The sequence below is a fragment of the Barbus barbus genome (assembly GCF_936440315.1).
Source record: "Barbus barbus genome assembly, chromosome: 38".
Classification (NCBI taxonomy): Eukaryota; Metazoa; Chordata; class Actinopteri; order Cypriniformes; family Cyprinidae; genus Barbus; species Barbus barbus.
The window spans coordinates 17497461-17517118 of record NC_136716.1 but is presented as its reverse complement, the minus strand read 5'-3'; the positions used below and the strand labels follow the sequence as shown (position 1 = coordinate 17517118).

General features: G+C 37.3%; 2 protein-coding genes across 6 annotated transcripts; one reads left to right on the top strand and one right to left on the bottom strand.

Moving 5' to 3' along the window:
• The first annotated feature begins 1291 nt into the window (after window positions 1-1291).
• On the top strand, window positions 1292-6678 carry LOC306857446 (chromobox protein homolog 1-like). Of its 4 annotated transcripts, none has more exons than XM_079397394.1 (6): window positions 1292-1436; window positions 1906-1972; window positions 2957-3131; window positions 3214-3364; window positions 3511-3605; window positions 5479-6678. In XM_079397394.1, exons 2-6 carry the CDS (start codon window positions 1927-1929, stop codon window positions 5621-5623), a joined length of 612 nt encoding a protein of 203 aa, XP_079253520.1. In that variant the 5' UTR covers window positions 1292-1436; window positions 1906-1926; the 3' UTR covers window positions 5624-6678. The 4 variants fall into 4 exon arrangements, with proteins under 4 accessions (XP_079253520.1, XP_079253517.1, XP_079253518.1 ...); XM_079397391.1 differs by having other exon boundaries at window positions 1293-1785; window positions 1887-1972; XM_079397392.1 differs by having other exon boundaries at window positions 1295-1436; window positions 1887-1972.
• A 1144-nt stretch (window positions 6679-7822) lies between these two features.
• On the bottom strand, window positions 7823-18996 carry LOC306857608 (endoplasmic reticulum membrane sensor NFE2L1-like). Of its 2 annotated transcripts, XM_079397629.1 has the most exons (6): window positions 18786-18996; window positions 17066-17915; window positions 16242-16469; window positions 16019-16108; window positions 15771-15929; window positions 7823-11304 (listed from the first exon to the last, which is right to left on the bottom strand). In XM_079397629.1, exons 2-6 carry the CDS (start codon window positions 17615-17617, stop codon window positions 9931-9933), a joined length of 2403 nt encoding a protein of 800 aa, XP_079253755.1. In that variant the 5' UTR covers window positions 17618-17915; window positions 18786-18996; the 3' UTR covers window positions 7823-9930. The 2 variants fall into 2 exon arrangements, with proteins under 2 accessions (XP_079253755.1, XP_079253756.1); XM_079397630.1 differs by lacking the exon at window positions 16242-16469 and having other exon boundaries at window positions 18786-18977.
• Between the last annotated feature and the right edge of the window lie 662 nt (window positions 18997-19658).

Sequence of the window (19658 nt, the reverse complement as noted above, 5' to 3'; positions counted from 1 at the left end):
ATCACTGCCACCTATAGGATGGAGCGGGTACTAGCACAACCTGTTTATTGAGGTTTTCCCCCTCTGGTTTTACCAAAATAAATTTAACATGATGTGGCAAAAGATATATATATATATATATATATATATATATATATATATATATATATATATATATATACATATAAAAATTACATATAAAACATGAATAGTAAGTCTGAAAAATATGGTCCAGTCAAATCAGCCCAATAAAAGCTGTTTTACATAAAGTTGGTCACTTCATGGGGCCCGTCATGCTGAGATCCCATGACCAGCTGAATACAATTTATGGTGCATTCAAGTCCACTTAGGAAGATTGTATTTATGAGCTGGTAATCGTAAATCAGCTGCTGTCTAAACACTTTGGTCAATTGAAAATGCAAATGATCAAATAACTATTGATAGACAATTATACAATACACTAATTAAAATAATCAATAAATTAAATATTAATTAATTAAATTTAATAATAATTGGCATAAACAGCAGCAAGATATAAACAGTGCCAATCAAAGTGCAAAGCCCATCTTCTGATGGGATAGACAGATTGGGTCTTTGTTTCTAAGGATGTGCTTTTCATTCTCTCAGTGGGTGTTCTGTCATTATGCTGGCATGACTATGCTCACTTTAATGAGCTTGAAATAACGTACATAACATTGTCTTTTCATAGTTTGCCAATCAAAACATATATTTACTTACTTTTGATTAACAGAGGAAATAAGTAGACCCTTGACCTGATTTATTTGCTCAAGAACTCTATACTAGACAGAAGCTAAATATAGCCTATACCATGAAAAGGTGTATTTACACATACAGATGTTATATAGACATTGAAACTATTAATTAACTATTAAGCTTCAATGCTGCATAACTCACATGGAAGCAAAACAGCATCAGAATTGCATTTTAGTATGGCTTTCTTTGCTTTTATGCAGCATGTGTCGAGAGTTGCATGGCAGTGTACGGCTGTTTTAAGTGGGAAGCCCACATTTTCACACATTCCCTTCTGAAATTCATGAAAGGAAGCTAGAACATCTGCAAAAGCAGCACAGATGCGGCATCTCTGCTGAGTAAAGATGGCTCATGTTGAAGCAACATGGGAGAGAAAGACTAAGAGGAGAGGAGGATTTCAATGGAGAAAGGAGTAGACTAGTATTGCATAACACCAATCATAATTCCATCCTCCAGAATATCTAATAAAGCAAATCTACTTTTATGATGAAAGAAACCATAGAGATAATTACACCGGAAGTCAGCGTTTTGTCTCCTTTCTAATACGGAAGTGGGCGTGAATAAAAGCCACATTCAGCAGCATCACAGCACAGTAGACGTCTGTAATTAATCACTGCAACCTATTCATTTCGGATTTAAATACATGCAGATCAGCTTTATTTCATCCTTATCTCAGCGAGATACAAGTAAGTGCGTTTGTCTCGGCGTGCCGCCGATTCACGGGCTCGTGCACGTATGTTGTGGTAAAATCGCAGCGATCAAACGTGCTGCGGCAAGGATGCAAGATGTTTTGACTACAGCAGACATCGAATAGCGTGCTTGCGCTCTCTAAAACAACACGGAGGAACAAAATACAGTAAAACAGCGGCGTCCTGCTTTATCCATCTCATCTAGCACAGCACGTGAAGCATGCAATGCATTTATTCAGAATGGGTTTTGTCGCGCGCGCTGGCCTGCCTTCTCAAATGCATAACAGACAGTCCTAGTGTTTGTCATATTATGCATGCAGATGTGTTGTACAGCTGCATCCCTTAGGTAAACCAACACACGTTAAGATGAAATGATGAGTGTAGTATGCTTACGAAATTTGTGATCGATTTATCTCATTTAATTTTTTTTATATCTGTATTTATAAGGATCTATATATATTTCCAGCTGTTAATAGCCCTTGGAAATATGAGCCAAACGCCAGAGCCTTCAGCCGATGCTGCTGTGATTGAAGGTTTGGATTTTTTTTTTGTATTCGTTTGCAATGGAAACAAACAAAATTCGTCAAAATACCATAGTTACAGTTATTATTTTTTATAAAACCATAGTAAATTGATATGACATCTCATCCGAACATATAAGAAGCGTTTGTAATCTTTTTGTTTAGAGGGATAGTACACCTGTTATCAGTGCTGTATAGATTACTTGAAATTGTAGTTCGTTACTGACTACAGATTACCTGAAAATAATGTAGTCTCGTTACTTTTAGATTACTTTTGACCTATCTCGTTTATCACTTATATTTGATTTGTACCATGTTGAAAAAGAAGTTTATATATATATATATATATATATATATATATATATATATATATATATATATATATATATATATAAACTTCTTTTTCAACATGGTACAAATCAAATATAAGTGATAAGACAGTCCTAGGGTTTTTTTGTGAGCTGATGAAAAGCTAATTTATTGAAGACATACTATAAAATTGAAGAAATACTATACAAATTAATAAAAATGACAGAAAGATACTTTAACATTAAGAATAGAAATAGCCTATTTTATATTTATTTACCTGCATCACAGTGTGATGACCAATGACTGACAGACATCAGAAAACTGATGTATGTTAATATATTATTATTATTATTATTAAATATTAATAATATTGAAATATTAACTTTAAATCACAGGGGGTCTATTGTCAAAGTAATGTGTGAATATGTAATTATTTAATCCCATGATGTGGACAGCCTCTAACTTTCTTCCTAACATCACATTTTGTGTGTAAATAATGGCTTAAGTTTTATTTTGAGTGAACTGTCCCTTTTTTCTGTTATGGCAGTAGCTGCTGTATCAAGTTACCCATATTTTGCGGTAGAAACAACAACTATTGTAACTGTGGTATTTTGACACAAACTGTGGTAAATGATTTAGGTCAACTTGTATGTTTATGTATTTTCTACTCACCATTCATGTATCCAGCTCCAGTTACTCAATCTGAAACCAAGCAATCAACAGCAGGGAAGAAACAGAACAAAAAGAAAGTGGAAGAAGTGGTGGAGGAAGAAGAAGAGGAGTATGTTGTGGAGAAAGTTCTGGATCGGCGTGTGGTGAAGGGAAGAGTGGAGTATTTCCTCAAGTGGAAAGGCTTTTCTGAGTGAGCAGCCGCAGTTGGATTTCTACTTGATTTTGTGTGAAAATCCTGCTATTTATTTTATTTAATTATTTATTTTCCTCAGCGAGGACAACACCTGGGAACCAGAGGAAAACCTAGACTGTCCTGACCTCATAGCAGAATTCCTTAAGTCACAGAAATCGGCTGAATCTGGAGGCAAGAGGCGGGCCGAGTCAGACGGAGATGGAAAGGAGACCAAAAAGCGCAAGGATGAGGTAAGAGCCATGAAGATCTGAGAATCTGAGATGTCTACATCATTCCATGTCTTTAAGCTGGTCAGGAAGTGTCTTTAAAACATTAGAAAACCAAAAGAGATTGAATGGGCTAAACAGTGTCTTACATGCCATCTCTCTTAATTTAGCCTGAGAAACTCAGAGGTTTTGCACGTGGTTTGGATCCTGAGAGGATTATTGGTGCTACAGACTCAAGTGGAGAACTCATGTTCCTCATGAAATGGTTTGTATGGAAATTGTTACCTGTAAAAAAAAAAAAAACAAGTTTTGGATTAGAGAGACAGTTCCTGAGCAGCATTAGGAGAGACTGGGGGCAATTGTAACACACTAAATTTCTTCAAACCACATCTATGTAGTATATGCTCTGCATAAGGGGAAAAAAAAGCATGTTTTGTATCACTGAGATTTTCTGTCTTTTGCTTTCTAAAGTTTTGATGCCTTCAAATTGAAACTAATATCTATCAACTGGTTAAAAGTTAACGAGAATGAAAAATTTTAACAGGTAGCTACTATGTAACATTTGATCACTTCTCGGGTCGGTGTAATTATCACACTACGGTGAATATTTAAAATGTGTAAGGAATGTTATTTTACAATTGTTTATATGTTTGGGGTCAGTAACATTTATTTATTTTTGTTGAAAGAAATGAACTTTTATTCAGCAAGAATTACTTGAATGGCAGTAAAGACATTTAATTAGAGATTGCAATTTTCTTGGCTGATTTGGATTTCCGATTTTATTTTATTTATTTTTTGGAAGTCTGACCTGCCGATTCCGTTTTTTTTTTTTTTTTTCCTTTCTAAGAACTATAATTGACAGCATATGCAAACAAAAATCTATGCAAATTTCAATGCAAAAATTATTCACATCATAAAATAATTCAACATTACAATTCCCCCAATCTGGACTAAGTTACAGATTTTCTCTCACTTAAACAACTCTCAAAATAAAGTGCTCTGTGACTGGAAAGAGGAAGAAATAGTTAACTTAAAATCAGTTGCTGTATTTAACAAATGGTTTATAAATGGTCATTTCTTCCCCGAACCTAACCTTATTAAATGTCATCTTTCACATCAAATTCTGACTGTTTCAATTAATTCAGTTAGCATAATAAGAAACTGTAGAGTTGTTACCACTCAAATGAAATTAGTATGATCAAACTCCATCTTTCCACTGCTGAGGAAACAGAAGCTGCATCTAAAAATACGCAAGCAAACAGCATATTTAAGGTATACATACTAGTTTATGCGGCATACAAATGTATGCATTCCATGACCTTGCCATTACTACTTGCTATATTGCTGTAAAATGGTTTATTTTTCAAGCATTACAATTGCCCCCATTCACTGTTAAAGGGGTATTTCATGTAAAAATTAAAATTATGTAATTTACTCACCTTCGTGTTCTGTGGAACACAAAAGGAGGTATAGTGAGACATTGAGGCCATTTTCGGAATATCTTTTTTTTTTTTTTTTTTTTTTTACAGGTTTGGAATGACATGAAGGTGATTTAAATCATGACAGAATTAAAATTTTTAATGTGAACTATCGCTTTTAAGTGTGGCCACATAAGACTCCATTCACTTTCATTCATACGCATGTGAACGCGAGAGAGTGGAAATGCAAGCTTCATCTTCCTCTGGATACTATAGTTCAAGTTTGGTGAACTCTGACCTGCATGTATGATTTGCAGTTTTGAGGGAAAGCTTTTGAATTATTTATTATCAAAAACAGATGAAATCCTATCCGGTTGCGAAACTTCATTTCCAGAACCAAATCAATTTCACATGCTTGAAATGTAGTCGTACCCTTGCAATCACCCCCATAACGGGGACAATTGTAATGTTATTAACATCTGATATAGAATTATAGTATTATGATGTTTACAGTATATTAATATTAGACTTACTGGAGCTGTTATTTTTGGCACATATACCAAAAGATGGCCTGGTGTATTTTGAGTTGTCTGTTGAAACTCTGTTGAAAGAAATGTAAATGTTACAATTGCCCTCAGTTTTCTCTACTCTAGAAACCCATCTCAGATGAGAAATAGCCGATTAGTTGTTAATGTCTTCTTTTGTATTTTTATATTACAGGAAAAACTCTGATGAAGCTGATCTAGTACCAGCCAAGGAGGCGAATGTAAAGTGTCCACAAGTGGTCATCTCCTTTTACGAGGAACGTCTCACCTGGCATTCATACCCCACTGAAGAGGAAGAGAAGAAGGATGACAAAAACTAGACACACACACACAAAAAAAAGATGTAAGGGACAGTCCATATCAGTTGTGGCCATTGATATGCTTGTTTTATTCATTATTATTATTATTATTTTTTTTTAAGATGGCAAAGGAAACCTGTCAGGAACATTTGCAAAAAGCGACAGTATAAACTCTAATCTACATAGGTTTCAGAATATTTTAGTTTGGGCACCGTTGCCATAGATGAAGCAGACAGAACACTGCTGTCTCCGTGTGCTTGACATTTAATGTACTCTTCATGCTTTCTATTGATGGAAACATTCAGATCGTGTTTTGAAAGAGAATCACAGTCTGATATTCATACGTGTGAAATGGTGTTCTTTACATGTTAGAAATGCTGAACATTTCCCCCTTCCCTGTGTAGATTACAGTGTTTAGTCTGTCATACTGGGTCGGTTATGTTTGATGCTGTAGCTGTCTCAAAAAACGTCCTGAAGCATTTCAAGATTCTTAATTTTATGTATATATAACTGTTAAAATATTACTGCCTTAACAGATTAAGAAAATGACAATTTTATACATCTGTCAATGCAGGTGGTCATTGAACGCAGTACTGTATCTAGGCCCACGGTAAAAGAGGTGTAAGATATGGGCCTTATTTGACGTTTGGAACTGGCTTTGATACGATTGGTTTTATAAAGACATGCCAGCAGCTGTTACTCTTCAGTGTTTGTTTGCCCATGACGTGTCTGGTCTCACCATAGGTGCTATTTGTGAGTCAGCCCCATTGGATATTAACAGTCTTTCTTGACATGGTCTTGACATTTGTGTTTGTAAATAGGTTTGCCATTTCCTTGCACATCAGTATCACTGTGTACAGTCAGCCGAAGATTGGCTTTTACTTTGATACTTTGTCTTATTTCTCTCTTATTTAGCAAAGTAGAAAAACTGTAACATTTGTTCTCCTGTAGTACGTTTTTATGTTCTGAGCTTTAACGATTGTATGCTAGTTTTAACCATATTATTATTATTGCATATTATCAGAGCATTTACCAATGAAATACCATTTTCAAAAATAAAAATCTTTGTTGTATTTCTGTCAAAACTGGTCATACTTATTTATGCTTATACTCTGTGGTCAATGTTCAATAGTTCTAATCTTGGTAAATTACTTATACAGGGAGTCTCTTTTTTTTCTCCAGTTGAACCAGTTTGACGTGAAATTAACCCCTCAAATTTGAAGTTATTTGAACAATTGAAAGATTTTCGAAACGAAGCATGTTCATTATTCTGATATTAATTAAAAGTCACATGACATCCAGGTAAAAAAAAAAAAGATTTAATCTGTTTATTTTGTTTTTATTTTAAAATGATTTAATTTTGCATTTTTATTATACTAACATTTGAAAGTTTGGGGTCAGTTTTTTTTTTTTTTTTTTTAAAGAAATTTTTATTTCGCAAGGATGAATTAAATTGATAAAGTAACAGTAAAGGAATTTTGAATATTACAAAGGATGTTTTAAATAAATGCTATTTTTTTACTCATTATAATCTCTTCTAAAATATTATGCAGCACATTTTCAATATTGTTAATAAAAATGGCATTGAAAATGGTCAACGTGACTGAAATATTTGCCGTGTTTTTATCCAGTAAGTTTGCTCAATATGCTTTCATCTCGCTTCTTTGAGAGTGTGCAGGCTTTCCTCAAGCTCTTTAATATTGTTAATAAGAAATGTTTCTTGAGCTCTCCTAGTGCACTACTAAAGGATCACATGAAAAAAAAAACATTTTTTGAGGGACCATGTAACAAATTATATTTGAAAATGTTACAATAAAAAAAATGCTTATTTAAATGGTTATATTTCACATGATTACTGTTTCAATAAATAAATGAAAACTTAAGAGCATAAGAGACTTATGACTTAAAACATTACTGAGCCCAAACTTTTGAAAGGTAGTTTATATTTCAAACATTGTTCATTTAGGCTATATTAACCTAGATTAATGTTGAAAAAACTGCAATGTTAATTGAAAACAAATCACAAATTAAGCTGAACTTAAGTGTTACCCCATAAAGAGTACCATTTTACCAAACATTGAGAGGTGAGCAACACAATTAGCTGATATAAGCAAAAATTAAGCTTCGCCAGCAATAAAGACAACAGAATTCATATTTATATAACTATCAGGAGAGTTTTAACAGTATAACCAAATCCTCTGACATTTTTTTTTTAAATTCAATTTATTCTGCCATTCGTTTTTAATAATCACAAATCTTTTTTTTTTAAAGGAAAACCAAGGAAATGAAACAAATGTTTATTATATTTAATAAAAGAACAATTCCAGATTGCCAGCAAATCTCTGAACATAAATCATATAGGAATACTCTGAACAGGCAAATCCAAAGAAGGTGCAAAAAGGCCTGGCTGAACCAAGCAATTAGGACAAGAGACATACAGAACACAAAAATATTTACAAACCGAACAAGACGAACGGAAAACAACAGTGCTTAATGGCAAGTACTTCTGACAGTGTAACAGGGATTCAAATTTCATCTAAGTGAACAAATCGCTCGTCTTTTTTCATTATCTCTACCCCAACTACGCTTATTTGTAACCAGTAACATAAAGATTGTCTCTCTTCCATTTCTGAGACAAAAAAATTACCATATCTTGCATATTTATTGAAGTCACACCAAAAGGAACACTGACCGTGTCTCATGGTGCTTTATGAACAGTGTAGATGGAAACGACAGAGACTGACAGAAGAGGATGAAGATGAACATGTAAATTAGACATTCACACCAGTGTTAGTGTTTTTTCTACCCATTCATTGATATGTCAGTGTATAAGGTCAGCTGTATCCTCAGGCTGCAGTAAAGCACGATCCAGTTGGTTATTGGCACAAGCTTAACTGCTTTAATTTGCCAGGAGGCCATACATGGCTTCACTCAATTAGCGATGAAGGTACTTTTACTAAAAGTAATGTATTGGGTAAAAGAAAAAAAAAAGTCAGGTTCACGTCACGTCAAGTCTAAGACACTGACCCAGCTAATGAGAAGTTGTAATGACCTATGCCTGCTACTATTCGTATATTTTGGTGAGAATTTTATTCCTTTTTCAAATGACAGTACAACTGTAACAAAAGCATCTCTTAACGTTCCTCCACTGCACCAGACAAAAGCCACTAGCATGAGTTGCAGTAGCAAGAGAGCATTTTGACCTGCAACACAGGCTAAACATTATGAACTTTAAAAGCAAACGACTCGTTTCGTTTCAATTAATTCTGTATACCAAGACACACCAGACTCAATCACATGATTCAGGAGCACTGATGCCACTCAGGTGTCCGTGTCTGATGGCTTATTAAAAAGTTTATGCACGTGGGAGAGAGTTACATTAAAAGCTGACAGAAAGGCCTGAGAGACCCTTTCCCCAGCAGAAGAGGAGGAAAGCTTATAGGCAAACTACAGTGTTGATTTACAGTGCTGAAAAGGGTACAGAAGCCGATTTATTAGCAATAATGCAGTGTATCCATCCTCCATCTGCACCTCCAATGCTTTTCATCAATCCAAAGCTAAATTCAAACTCACTCATTAGCTCTATTCGTTTCGGCGTCCAAGTTCCTTGGCAAATGGCATTGACCCTCCAGAGAAATTTCAGGTGGGTTTGTTGTCCAGTGAGACGAACAAACTTTTTTTTTTTTTTTTAAGTGAAAACCTGGATTTGGATCCACAGAATGACCTGTATGATTCGTTATGGGAACAACACAACCTTTGGTTAGTATTGGCATGCCTGTAGTTTCTTTTGGCTTCACTTCTAGAGTACAGTAGACTCTTTTTCTACCAGCTCTCAGGGGTCCTGCTTCTCACCCACCAATGAAATCCCAGGGTACGCACAGACACACAGCATGGGCTAATGCTGAAAATGTAACAATTTTTGCATCCTCGTGGTCAACGTGTAGGTATGGTGTATTATTGTCATCGACTACATTTTTGGGAGCATTACCGAACAGTTCTTTCAATTAAGAACATTTTGTTGGTGTCCTCCATGACCTCACGTTCTGGACAGTTCTTTCAGTTGGCATCGGAAAGTATCCCGTTCGCTTGCATCTTTCTGTAATGAGAAATCAGTACTACATAAAGTACGTCTGCTTTAATGCCGCTTTCAGGAGAAAACTTCTTAACCAAAAAGGAACAAAGAAAACCCAATGCAGGAAGAGTAATCAATGGTGCAATTTTCTTCTCCTTGCTAGTATCGTCTCAAAGAAAAAGGCTTCCTTTGCCTTTCGAAATACTTTGTATGGTAGTGCCTTTGCAAAAAATAAAAGAGCAACAGTTTGAGTTCCTCACTTCTTTTTGTCCTTCTGCTTCTTGTCAGGCTTGTTGCTTTGTTCTGTGGTCATGTTACGAGGCATGAGAAGAACGCCATCGGGGCCGTACTGCAGAAAGTATTCGCTGGCCGAGTAGGGTCTGCCTTCCTCGTCCCGCAGCTGTGCGAACAATTCCTGGGAAAGGCTTTGAACCTTCTGCTTCGTCTGTCTGATGCACTTACAGTACTCCATCTTCTCCTTCAGCAGCTGAGCTTTTTCGCGTTGCAGGTCTTGCACGCCCTGCTCGAGTTTCAGGATGGTATCTAGCTTACGTTTACGGCAGTTTTGCGCCGCCATTTTGTTCTTTCCGCGGCGGCGGATGTCACGAATGAGCGAGAGCTGGTCCTCGTTGAGATGGTGCTTGGCCAGAAGCTCGTTGAACTCCTCGACGGGGAGGTTAATGATTTTCTCATTGGTGAATGGGATGTCCATGGCCCTCGCCCTACGTTCATCACGGCTAGACTGCCTGTCAACACAGTCTTGTGGTAGCTGGAGCTTCGTCTGCTGCATTTGCTTGTCTCTGCCTTTCTTGCTGCATGATGCGGACAGCTGAGAACGCTCAGAGTAGGACGATGCCAGTGGTAGATTGTAGGTGTGATTGTGATTGACACTTTCCAACTGCGGTATGCCATGGAACTGAGCTGGATCTTGGTAGCTCATGCGGCACAGCTTGCTATACTCTGGTTGGTAGCCCCCGACGGCTCCTTCCTCCACTTCTGCTGTGGCCGCCTCCGAATCTGTACTGTAGCCCACAGCTCCTTCCTCCGAGAATGTAGCAGAGGTGGAAGAAGACGATGCGGCTGACGAGCAGGATGTCTCCGAGTTGCTAGGTGAGGCTGGGCTATGGCTAGAGTCCAGTGAAAGACCCGAGTCGGAATCGAGCTCATCCTCGAGCTGAGAAGCCTGGTCTTGGCTGAAACCCTCTTCCATTGCAAGGTCTAGCAGGCTAATTTCATCCAGCATAGACTCTTCCAACAGACTGGAAAATGGATCTGGCAGCACTGGAGTGGTGGTTAGGTTTGTAGTACTGTTTAGAGGTGGTGGGAGAAAGAGTCCGGTCAAGTTAGTAGCTCCAAATGTTGAATTGATGTTGGAGGAGTTGCTAGAAGAGAGCCTGACTAAGGTAGGCCGCTGTACCCCGGTGGAATCCAGCTCGGCGTTGAAGAGTGTGGGAAAGTCCTGGCTGCAACTGGGAAGTGAAGCCTGGTGGAGACTAACATCCTGGTTAATGAGAGTGGACCGTGGGAGTTCAAAACTTCCTATTGTGGCTGATTCAGTGGTGCTGGCATTGTTGTTATTGGGGTCATTATTCATGGCGACATTTACTGCTGTATTGTTCACCTCCATGTCCTAAAAAAAGACGTAATGAATATTAGACAGGGTTTAATGGAGTGATGCTCATTACTGTAGTCCTATCTATTCATTAACTAAACAATATTTCATTTTATTTCACACAAACAATGACTTGGATATACTTGCATAATAAAAATTCAGTTTAATTTATTTATTTTTTTTGTCAGGGTGATAAAAGTGTATCATAATAAAAAAAGATTAAAAGTCTGACTGAAAGGAAGAAATTCCTGAAGTTTTGGGGGAAAACATATTTTAAGTGGTTATTAATATTTAAAAAAACTTGTCTGCCAAGTCATACAGTAAGACCAACATACTCTTGTTCAGAACCTCAAGATGCGGTGTCAAGGTCAATTAGTCTCTTAGACATTTATAGAACAATGCAAGGTTAGTTTAGGTTTTACAATGTCATGTGATTCCCCCAAAAGCTATATATTTTATATATTAAGGAAGTAATGGTACACATATTCGTACTGAAAACCTTCGGTTCGGTACGCATGTGTACCAAACAAATCATTCAATTTTTTTCAGGAAATTCAGACAATACATGCCGTTATGACACTCTTCGATGTGGCGTGACAGATTGCTGTATAGAAGCCTCAGTTCTAATGGCAGCGTGGAGCGCGTTCATCCCTTCATCTTTACTACTAGTTTTAACACAAAATAAACATGAATGAACATCTCATGTAATCGCTCAATCAGTGATTCAATTGTGGAAAGACGTCCCTAAAACAGCTTGTTAACAAAATGTCATGTAGCATTTAATTTACCTCAGGAAAGTCATCAGTGTCTACAGCTCATTATTTCCTAGAGAAATTAAGTCTAGAGAATAGCATTTTGAGAAATTTTAGACTATATACTCCATTATATTTTACTTTACCTGTTACTGATGTTTTAATTTAGAGGTTAATTTAAAAACTGCATTATGTGCAATGTTTGCATACACATTTTTAATCTGAGTGATGATTATTATAGTTAAAAATAAATAGTAACTGAATTTAAGTTTGTGTTCTTTTGTTAATTGTAACCTTGTAGTAATGTAAAAGGACTCCCTATAATTAAGAGCAGATGCTGAGGTAGATTTCATTTAGATTTTAATTTTTTGTTGTAATTGAATTTAAACAATTTGTTTAGTAAACCATTGTTTAATTAGAAAAAAAAAAAAAAGTTTAGTTTTTTTTGCTCCTGCTGTACAGAAACCATACCAGACTGTGACGTCAAAACCAACGAGGTACGTACCGAACCATCATGTTTGTGTACCGCTACACTCCTAATACATGTTATATATATATATATATATATATATATATATATATATGGGCTGTCAGTTTAACGCGTTAACTTATTTAGTTATGAAAAAATAACGCGATTAAAATATTTTAACACAGTTAATGCACTGGCACCGCCCCCCTGACTAGTATGTCATCTTACATTTCATAAACTTGACTGTTGACAAATATGATGCAGGGCAACGACTTTATAAATTAAATTATGGCCTAAAATTCAAGATGTTGGGGCAAAAATGCTCCTGTATGAGTTTTTGTCTCATATTTATATCACATGGTAAACGATATCACACCAGCAGCGAGAGCAATATCACACGAGTCCTGTTTACGTCCGAATAGCACGAGTGCAAAACCTGATTTTACACAACGGCTGAGCAAATAATAAGTTAATATTGTGTTGTATTTTAAACACAATATTGTCTGTTTTTGCTCCGTTTTGCCTAAAAAAATTGTACCTATAAAGCCACAGCAGAACTGTTGTGCCTCTCAACATAGCGGTGTTCGGTGTTTTAAACAAATCAGATGAATCAATGATTCAAAGGCCCATTCATGAAGTGAGCCATTTACTGAATTCCTGAATGAATCAGCCGTTTGAATGAATCAAAGACTCAAAAATGTTTACCGCCACCTGCTGGCAGTTTTAGTTTCTTATTTAGAGAATTATATCATTAAAAAAAGGGAAAAAATTAGATTTTTTTTTTTTTTTAAAGGAATAGTTCACCCAAGAAACTTTAAAGGGGTAGTTGACTGGGGTGCAGTCTAACGTGTTAATACTTTGTTTTTTCAAAAACGCATTATTTTTCACATAATTTACCTTTATTCCACACCACTCTGTCCCTTCTCTGAAAAACACGCTGATCATTTCCTGCTTTTATGAAGCCCCTCCCTCAGAAATACGTGATGGGCTCTGATTGGTCAGCTGGTCCAGTGTGTTGTGATTCGCTAAATTGCCTCTAGTGTGCGTCTAAACGTCCCACCTCTCAGCTCAGCGGCATGTGCTCCGGTTGTATTGTAAACAATGGCGTCTTCTTATTGCTTATCAATTTGAGCCCGATTGAGACCCAGAAAGTATTAGTGAAGAGGAATGCGCAGAACCTGTGCAAGCACGCCTTTTAATGGTAGTTTTTTGTTTGTTGTTGTCTCATACTTATAGATATGCTGTTAAAATGCTACTATGTTAGCCTTTAATATAAGGTTTTATCCTGATTAAAGCTTTAATACAGTATGGCAACCGCACATGCGTCCATGTATAACGCTTCTCATAGCTATGTGAAAATAAATGTATTCACTGAGCTGATGATCTGAATGAGAGAGAGAGAGAAAGAGAGATGCAGAGTGTGTTTAGAGCAGGGGGCGTGAGGAACAGTATTAAGAACCGCTACTTTAGAACATTGATTTTGAAACTTGTGAATCGAATCGTTAGAAGACAGAATCGTGATTCATATATGAATAGATTTTAACGTCCACCCATAGTTTTCTCTTCCTCTTCCCTAGCAGTGCAGCATGGCCTCGCCCCCTTTTCTGCATGTTCCCAGGGGCAGGGTTTATCTGGGTTTGTTATGTCACGAACCCGGAAAGTAACTTATTGTAGTCCCTACGAGCTGTTTTTGTAGGCATTAAACTGCCAGAATTTTAAAAGACGATATCTCTGTTTACATTGATCTTTCAGCTTCGCAACTTTGCAGATACTGTTTATGCTCGAACAGGAACATTACACACTAACTTTAAAAAAGTGAAAATCGCAATCAACCACCCCTTTAATTATGCCATCATTTACTCAAACCTGAATGACTTACTTTCTTTTGTGGAACATAAAAGAAGGTATTTTGAAGACTGTTGGTAACAAAGCTGTTTTGGTTACCAATGACATCCACTGCATGAACGAAAAACAAAACAAAAAAAAACAACAAAAAAACAGATGTTACTCAAATTATCTTCTTTTATGTTTCATAGTGTATGTTGAAACAAATAAAATATTCCTTTCTAAAGCTACTATTTATAATGTCTACTTAATACTTTCTCATTTAACACAAAAATAGCATTAAATAATCTTTTGGGGGTATTTTCACAGCCAAATGTAATTTGCGATTAATTCGATTAATTAATCGACACATCATAATTAATTAGATTACAAATTTTAATCGACTGACAGCCCTAATATATAAAATATATAGATAGACAGATAGATATAAGCATACACTCACATGTATTCATGGTAGGGTTGTGACGGTGAGGAAATTTTCCCACCAGTTAATCGACGAGTGACAACAGCAGTAATATCGGTATCACTGTGCAGGTGAGGTGGGGTGGGGGTGGGGGGGGGGGGGTTGTTTGGGTTTTCCCTCTTTTCCTTGCTTTCCTTTGCTTTTAAATAGTGCCGTGCACATTTTACTTTCGCTTTCAAATATGGCTTTTCATCTGAAAGATGTATGTAGTAGCAACTTTACATGGCCGCTCAATCTAATGTTAACCTAGAAATATGTGCACTGTTCAAGTGTCTGTGCGGAGTGTGGAAACTGAACAGCAGCGCGCTCACTGCGTGACAGATGGAGGCACCAGTGCGGTCACTTGCTCTTAAAATACTCTGTCAATTTTGATCATACAGATAAGAGTAATACATTTTTAGAATCTGTAAAAACTCTGTTTATTTGTGTGCACTCAGAATAACAACGAGACGTTGTGCATTTCGTTTCTAAACTAAATCTTCCGCCATCGCCTTATCTGTCTCACCACCACTCTCCTCACGTGATACAAGAAATCTGATCTGTGATGCAACTGTCGTTCGACACGCTGCATTGAGCAGGCGCATTCAGTTATACTTGTAGTGTCTGTTCTCTAACTGAACAAAATTATTTTTATTACTAATAAAAATCTAAACGGCGGTGGGGGATGGTGCCACGGTGGGCAAGTGATGTAACTGGCTTCACACCGGTAAAACAGTCAACACTGTCTATCTCAGCAAGCCTAAATTCATGGTTTAAGAAAAATGTGTTATTGCTTTTTATTCGATGGACACACCACATTTATCACAAGTAAAACATTTAATTGGAAATGATATAAATCCAAAAGCATATTATAATGTCTTTTTAAATTGACACCATTACAACCACTGTCACTAAGCCATAAATAATATTTATATATATTCCCTTCATCAATTTTGAATGCAATAAATGTACAAACCTGCAGTTCCATTATTGACATTATGTCCTGCCACTGCTGCTCCAGGTCTAGTGGTGTATCAGACTGCGACAGAGGGGCTTGTAGAGGGATCCCTTGTGATGTTGAAGGTGTTTCCTCAGTTGAAGCTCTCAGCTGTGTGGTGGGTCCAGTGGCCTGGAACTAAAGAGAAAAAGAATGTAAAATGACAATAAACAAAAAAAACTGCCAAGTTTTAATCCATAATGTAGCATGAATTTCACTGTCGCTACCTCTGGCTCTTCTCCAAATGGAAAGGTGGCCTCCAGAAGCCTCAGACATTCCTGCAGGGATAATGAAGTCTGAGCACCGAGACTGGTAAGCTAGGAAATACAACAAGAAAAGTCCATGTAATTCCAAGGCTGACTGAGATTCACTAATCTAAAAGCATTATTAACCAAAACCTTGCTGTGCTCCTCACACCTTCCTGTAATCCTAACATATTACAGCACATACCTCCCCAGGTATGCTCTCTCCTGTCTCTCCATCAACATGAGTTAGGCTCTGCACTGCTTGGAGATTAAGTCCATTTCTCCAGCTTTCCTCTCTTCCACCTGACTCCTCGTTCTCTTCATTAGGTTTATCAGCCTCACTCTCCTTCTGCCGACTGCTATAGTTAAATACTTCTCGGCCAGCACCAAGGTCAATATCCTGCCTCCATAGGATGTCTATGAGGTCAATGTCCTAGAAATATATTAATTAAAGGGGAGTGTCATAAAAGGCCTAAGATTACAGGACATCATCAGATAATTACATTTAATGAGGGACATGATGCAGATTTGTCAGCTCTTATTTGGCTAATTGTCCCAAGCATGTATTCCTAAATAAATCCCAAAGGAACCACGTCTCTCTCTCAAAAAAAATTAAATACTCCATATCCTATAAGGTCCTGACAACCACAAGAGTAGATGATTTCTACTACTACTACTATAATCTCCATTTGATTCAGTGCAGTATTTGTTCCACATTGCTAGAAAATGCAATATTTACATTACCACTATTAGCCTAAAACATTAACATGAGCACAAACACCTAGTTTTAAGAGATACACAGCTCTAGCGATGAGACCACACCCTGTCCAGCCACTATTGTAAGGCTCATAATGTAGAGTAAGAATACTACTCTTTCACATACAACGCTCTTAATAGCCACTATGCATTACGCTTAACCTAATAGCTAGAGATAATAGTATAACATGGTTCTCTCTTTGAAGAAATCAAATATGAACCAATGTCAATCTAATTACTGTAGGCTAAGCTAAAAACACACAGCTACTGTACCTCTTTGGAGAGGTCGTCGCTGCTCTCTCTCTCCCCTTGCTCCTGACTGTCCTCAGGGGCCACGGCTCCCAGGCTGTCCTCTCCGCTGAGGCTGTAAGTGGTCTCAGAAGCACCACCAGCCCCTCTCATGGCCGAGGCTTCAGAGTTGTTCACGTCCTCCAGGCTGCCCCCATTGTCCAGGGCAATGCTGGGGCCGGACTGACTGGTTGCCGAAACCACAGTCTCAGGGTCACGATGCACCAGCCAGGCACTCAGCTCGGTGCTGGGCACACGCAGATGATCCAGGGAGCACACCTGGTTCAGAAGCCGGCGAGTGGCAAAAAAATGGTCCAGGTCCACACTTTTAGGATGGATGCCATAGCCGTCCAGGGTGTTACGGAGATTGTGGAACTGCGTCTGGGTGTAGGCCGAGCTGGGGCCCAGGATGATCTCACGGAGTGGGGGGAGCTGATTGTTTAAATAAGTGTCCAAGTCCAGCCGTACCCCAATTAGACTCAGGAGGATAGTGAACTGAATAAGACCCTCTGTGAAGTACTTTTTCAAGTAAAGCATTTCTTTGCAAAGGAACAAAAAAAGAAAAAAAACTCAAAAAGGAACTAAAAAGCAAAAAAAAAAATACACACAAACAAATGTCAAACCCAATTAAGGTTATGGTCAGCCTTGTATACGATAGAAAATCGAAAGCAGACCAGATAAAAGGATGCTCGCTTTGTTTCAGTCATGTGCTTCTAATAAAACAGAACTAAAAATGAAGATAAATCCTCTTTTGTTGTCTTTGAAGAAAGATTTTTCACCCAAATTATATCCAGCTTATATATTTGTAAGCATGCACTTTCAAAGTTCACCAAGCCTGCATAGAAAGAGAAGACAAAAAATAATCAAAATTTTACAATATTATTAGCACTTAAATTGCAAATTTTTCACATGCAAGTGAATTGCAATTAAAGCTTAATCAGTTAAATAACATCAGATGTGCTTGCATCATAATGTAGTATAATACACAAATTAAATTTCAACATTCTAATGTTAACATTCAGATTTATAAAAGCACATCAGACATCACAACAAAGTGTTTTAACAACCTAATTCAAGTAATACAATGACAATTTACAGTCTTACTATGAAACTGTTGTTATAAAATATTAATGACCTCCCACCACATACACCCACCTCACAATCACACCCACATCAATCCATCCATCCCTGTAGCCCTCTAATACCCTAAAGTACGCAAGGAAATTGCGCATATTCGCCACCAATAAATTCCACATCGGTGACTGAGCTTCGGCCTAATGTCATTCTCTGCCTACTTTCATCTCCTCCTTGTAAAACCTCATCTAAGAACAATTTACTTGTCCAAGCACTGTGAAGTATTGACCTCTTTCACTTCCGCTATCACAGCCCAGCAGCCCGTTAGCAACAAGTGGCGCAACAGCCTCTGATTGGCTAAGATGCCTGTCACTCATTTCCTCTCCGCGCTACAGCCAATAAGGAGGCGGGCCCTAACGGGATTCTACCGGGGACGTTGAATTACTAATAACAACTTTTATTAAATACCCAGTTCTTGTCAACTGGTTAAACCTAACCGTTCAAAACGGTTCCTTCAGTTCACGCAAAGCTGTCTTGCGCACTGACACACACTCCCACATTCGCAATTTCGAAAGCTATAGCTAACTTAGCCTGCTAGCATAGCATCAAAATAGTCCGTTTTCATACTTACTCGGGAAGAGTTTACTGACAAATGACACCGAATGCCTCTACATGCATACACAGCCACTGTCATCAGTCACTTCCAACTAATTACGCACTTATTCCCTTAGATCTCTATGTGGTTGTCACTCCCCTCTCGCTTTGAATGGCCCACCATGACTTGCAGAATTTCCTCTTGCCGACAACTTGCCTGAACTGAGGCGCTGAAACATGCTACCACTGCGCATGCGTAGAATATTCTAGTGCACACACGGGATGAGATCATTCATCAAAATTCACCATTGTATACAAACCTATAAATAAGACTTTAATATATATATATGTATATATATATTATTATTATAACAATTTAAAACTGGTATCTATTTGACTTCTATTAGTTGTCCCGCGTGTATTTTCTTAATGAGCTCCGTGGGAATACAATATTGACGATATTTGCAATATTCTGAAGTGGTACTGAAAGTCACAAAATTATTGACAATCACTAAAAAAAAAAAGAAAAAAAAAAAACACTAGCCAGAAATACTCTGATACCGAGACTACTGGATAATGCTTTATGTCAAACGAGTCATGTATTATCATATGGGGATAGTTGTCACACTTTTACTCCAATATGAATATTTCTTAGCGCAGGTTTATCTTTGAAAGTCAGTTTTCCATTGGCACATAAAGTCTAGGCTACAAAAACGTTTCTGACGACATTTAGAAAAATGCATACCATATACATTTATTGACCTTATATTCTCGTTGTCACAATGTCACCAGCCATTAAATAAATAGCATGTTATAGGCTTTTCATCAACATTGAAACATTGAAACAATTATGAAGCATACAAAACAGCAACCAGACAAAATTAGCTTATGTCGCATTAAATATTGTAGT

Coding starts and splice junctions, on each gene's coding strand:
- LOC306857446 (XM_079397391.1), top strand. CDS start 1,754: ATGCAGATGTGTTGTACAGCTGCATCCCTTAG. Junction 1,786..1,886: donor TGTACAGCTGCATCCCTTAG/GTAAACCAACAC, acceptor TGTATTTATAAG/GATCTATATATATTTCCAGC. Junction 3,606..5,478: donor CTCATGTTCCTCATGAAATG/GTTTGTATGGAA, acceptor TTTATATTACAG/GAAAAACTCTGATGAAGCTG.
- LOC306857608 (XM_079397629.1), bottom strand. CDS start 17,617: ATGCTTTACTTGAAAAAGTACTTCACAGAGGGTCTTATTCAGTTCACT. Junction 16,470..17,065: donor GCGACGACCTCTCCAAAGAG/GTACAGTAGCTG, acceptor ATATATTTCTAG/GACATTGACCTCATAGACAT. Junction 11,305..15,770: donor TGTCAATAATGGAACTGCAG/GTTTGTACATTT, acceptor GTCTTTTTTTAG/GACATGGAGGTGAACAATAC.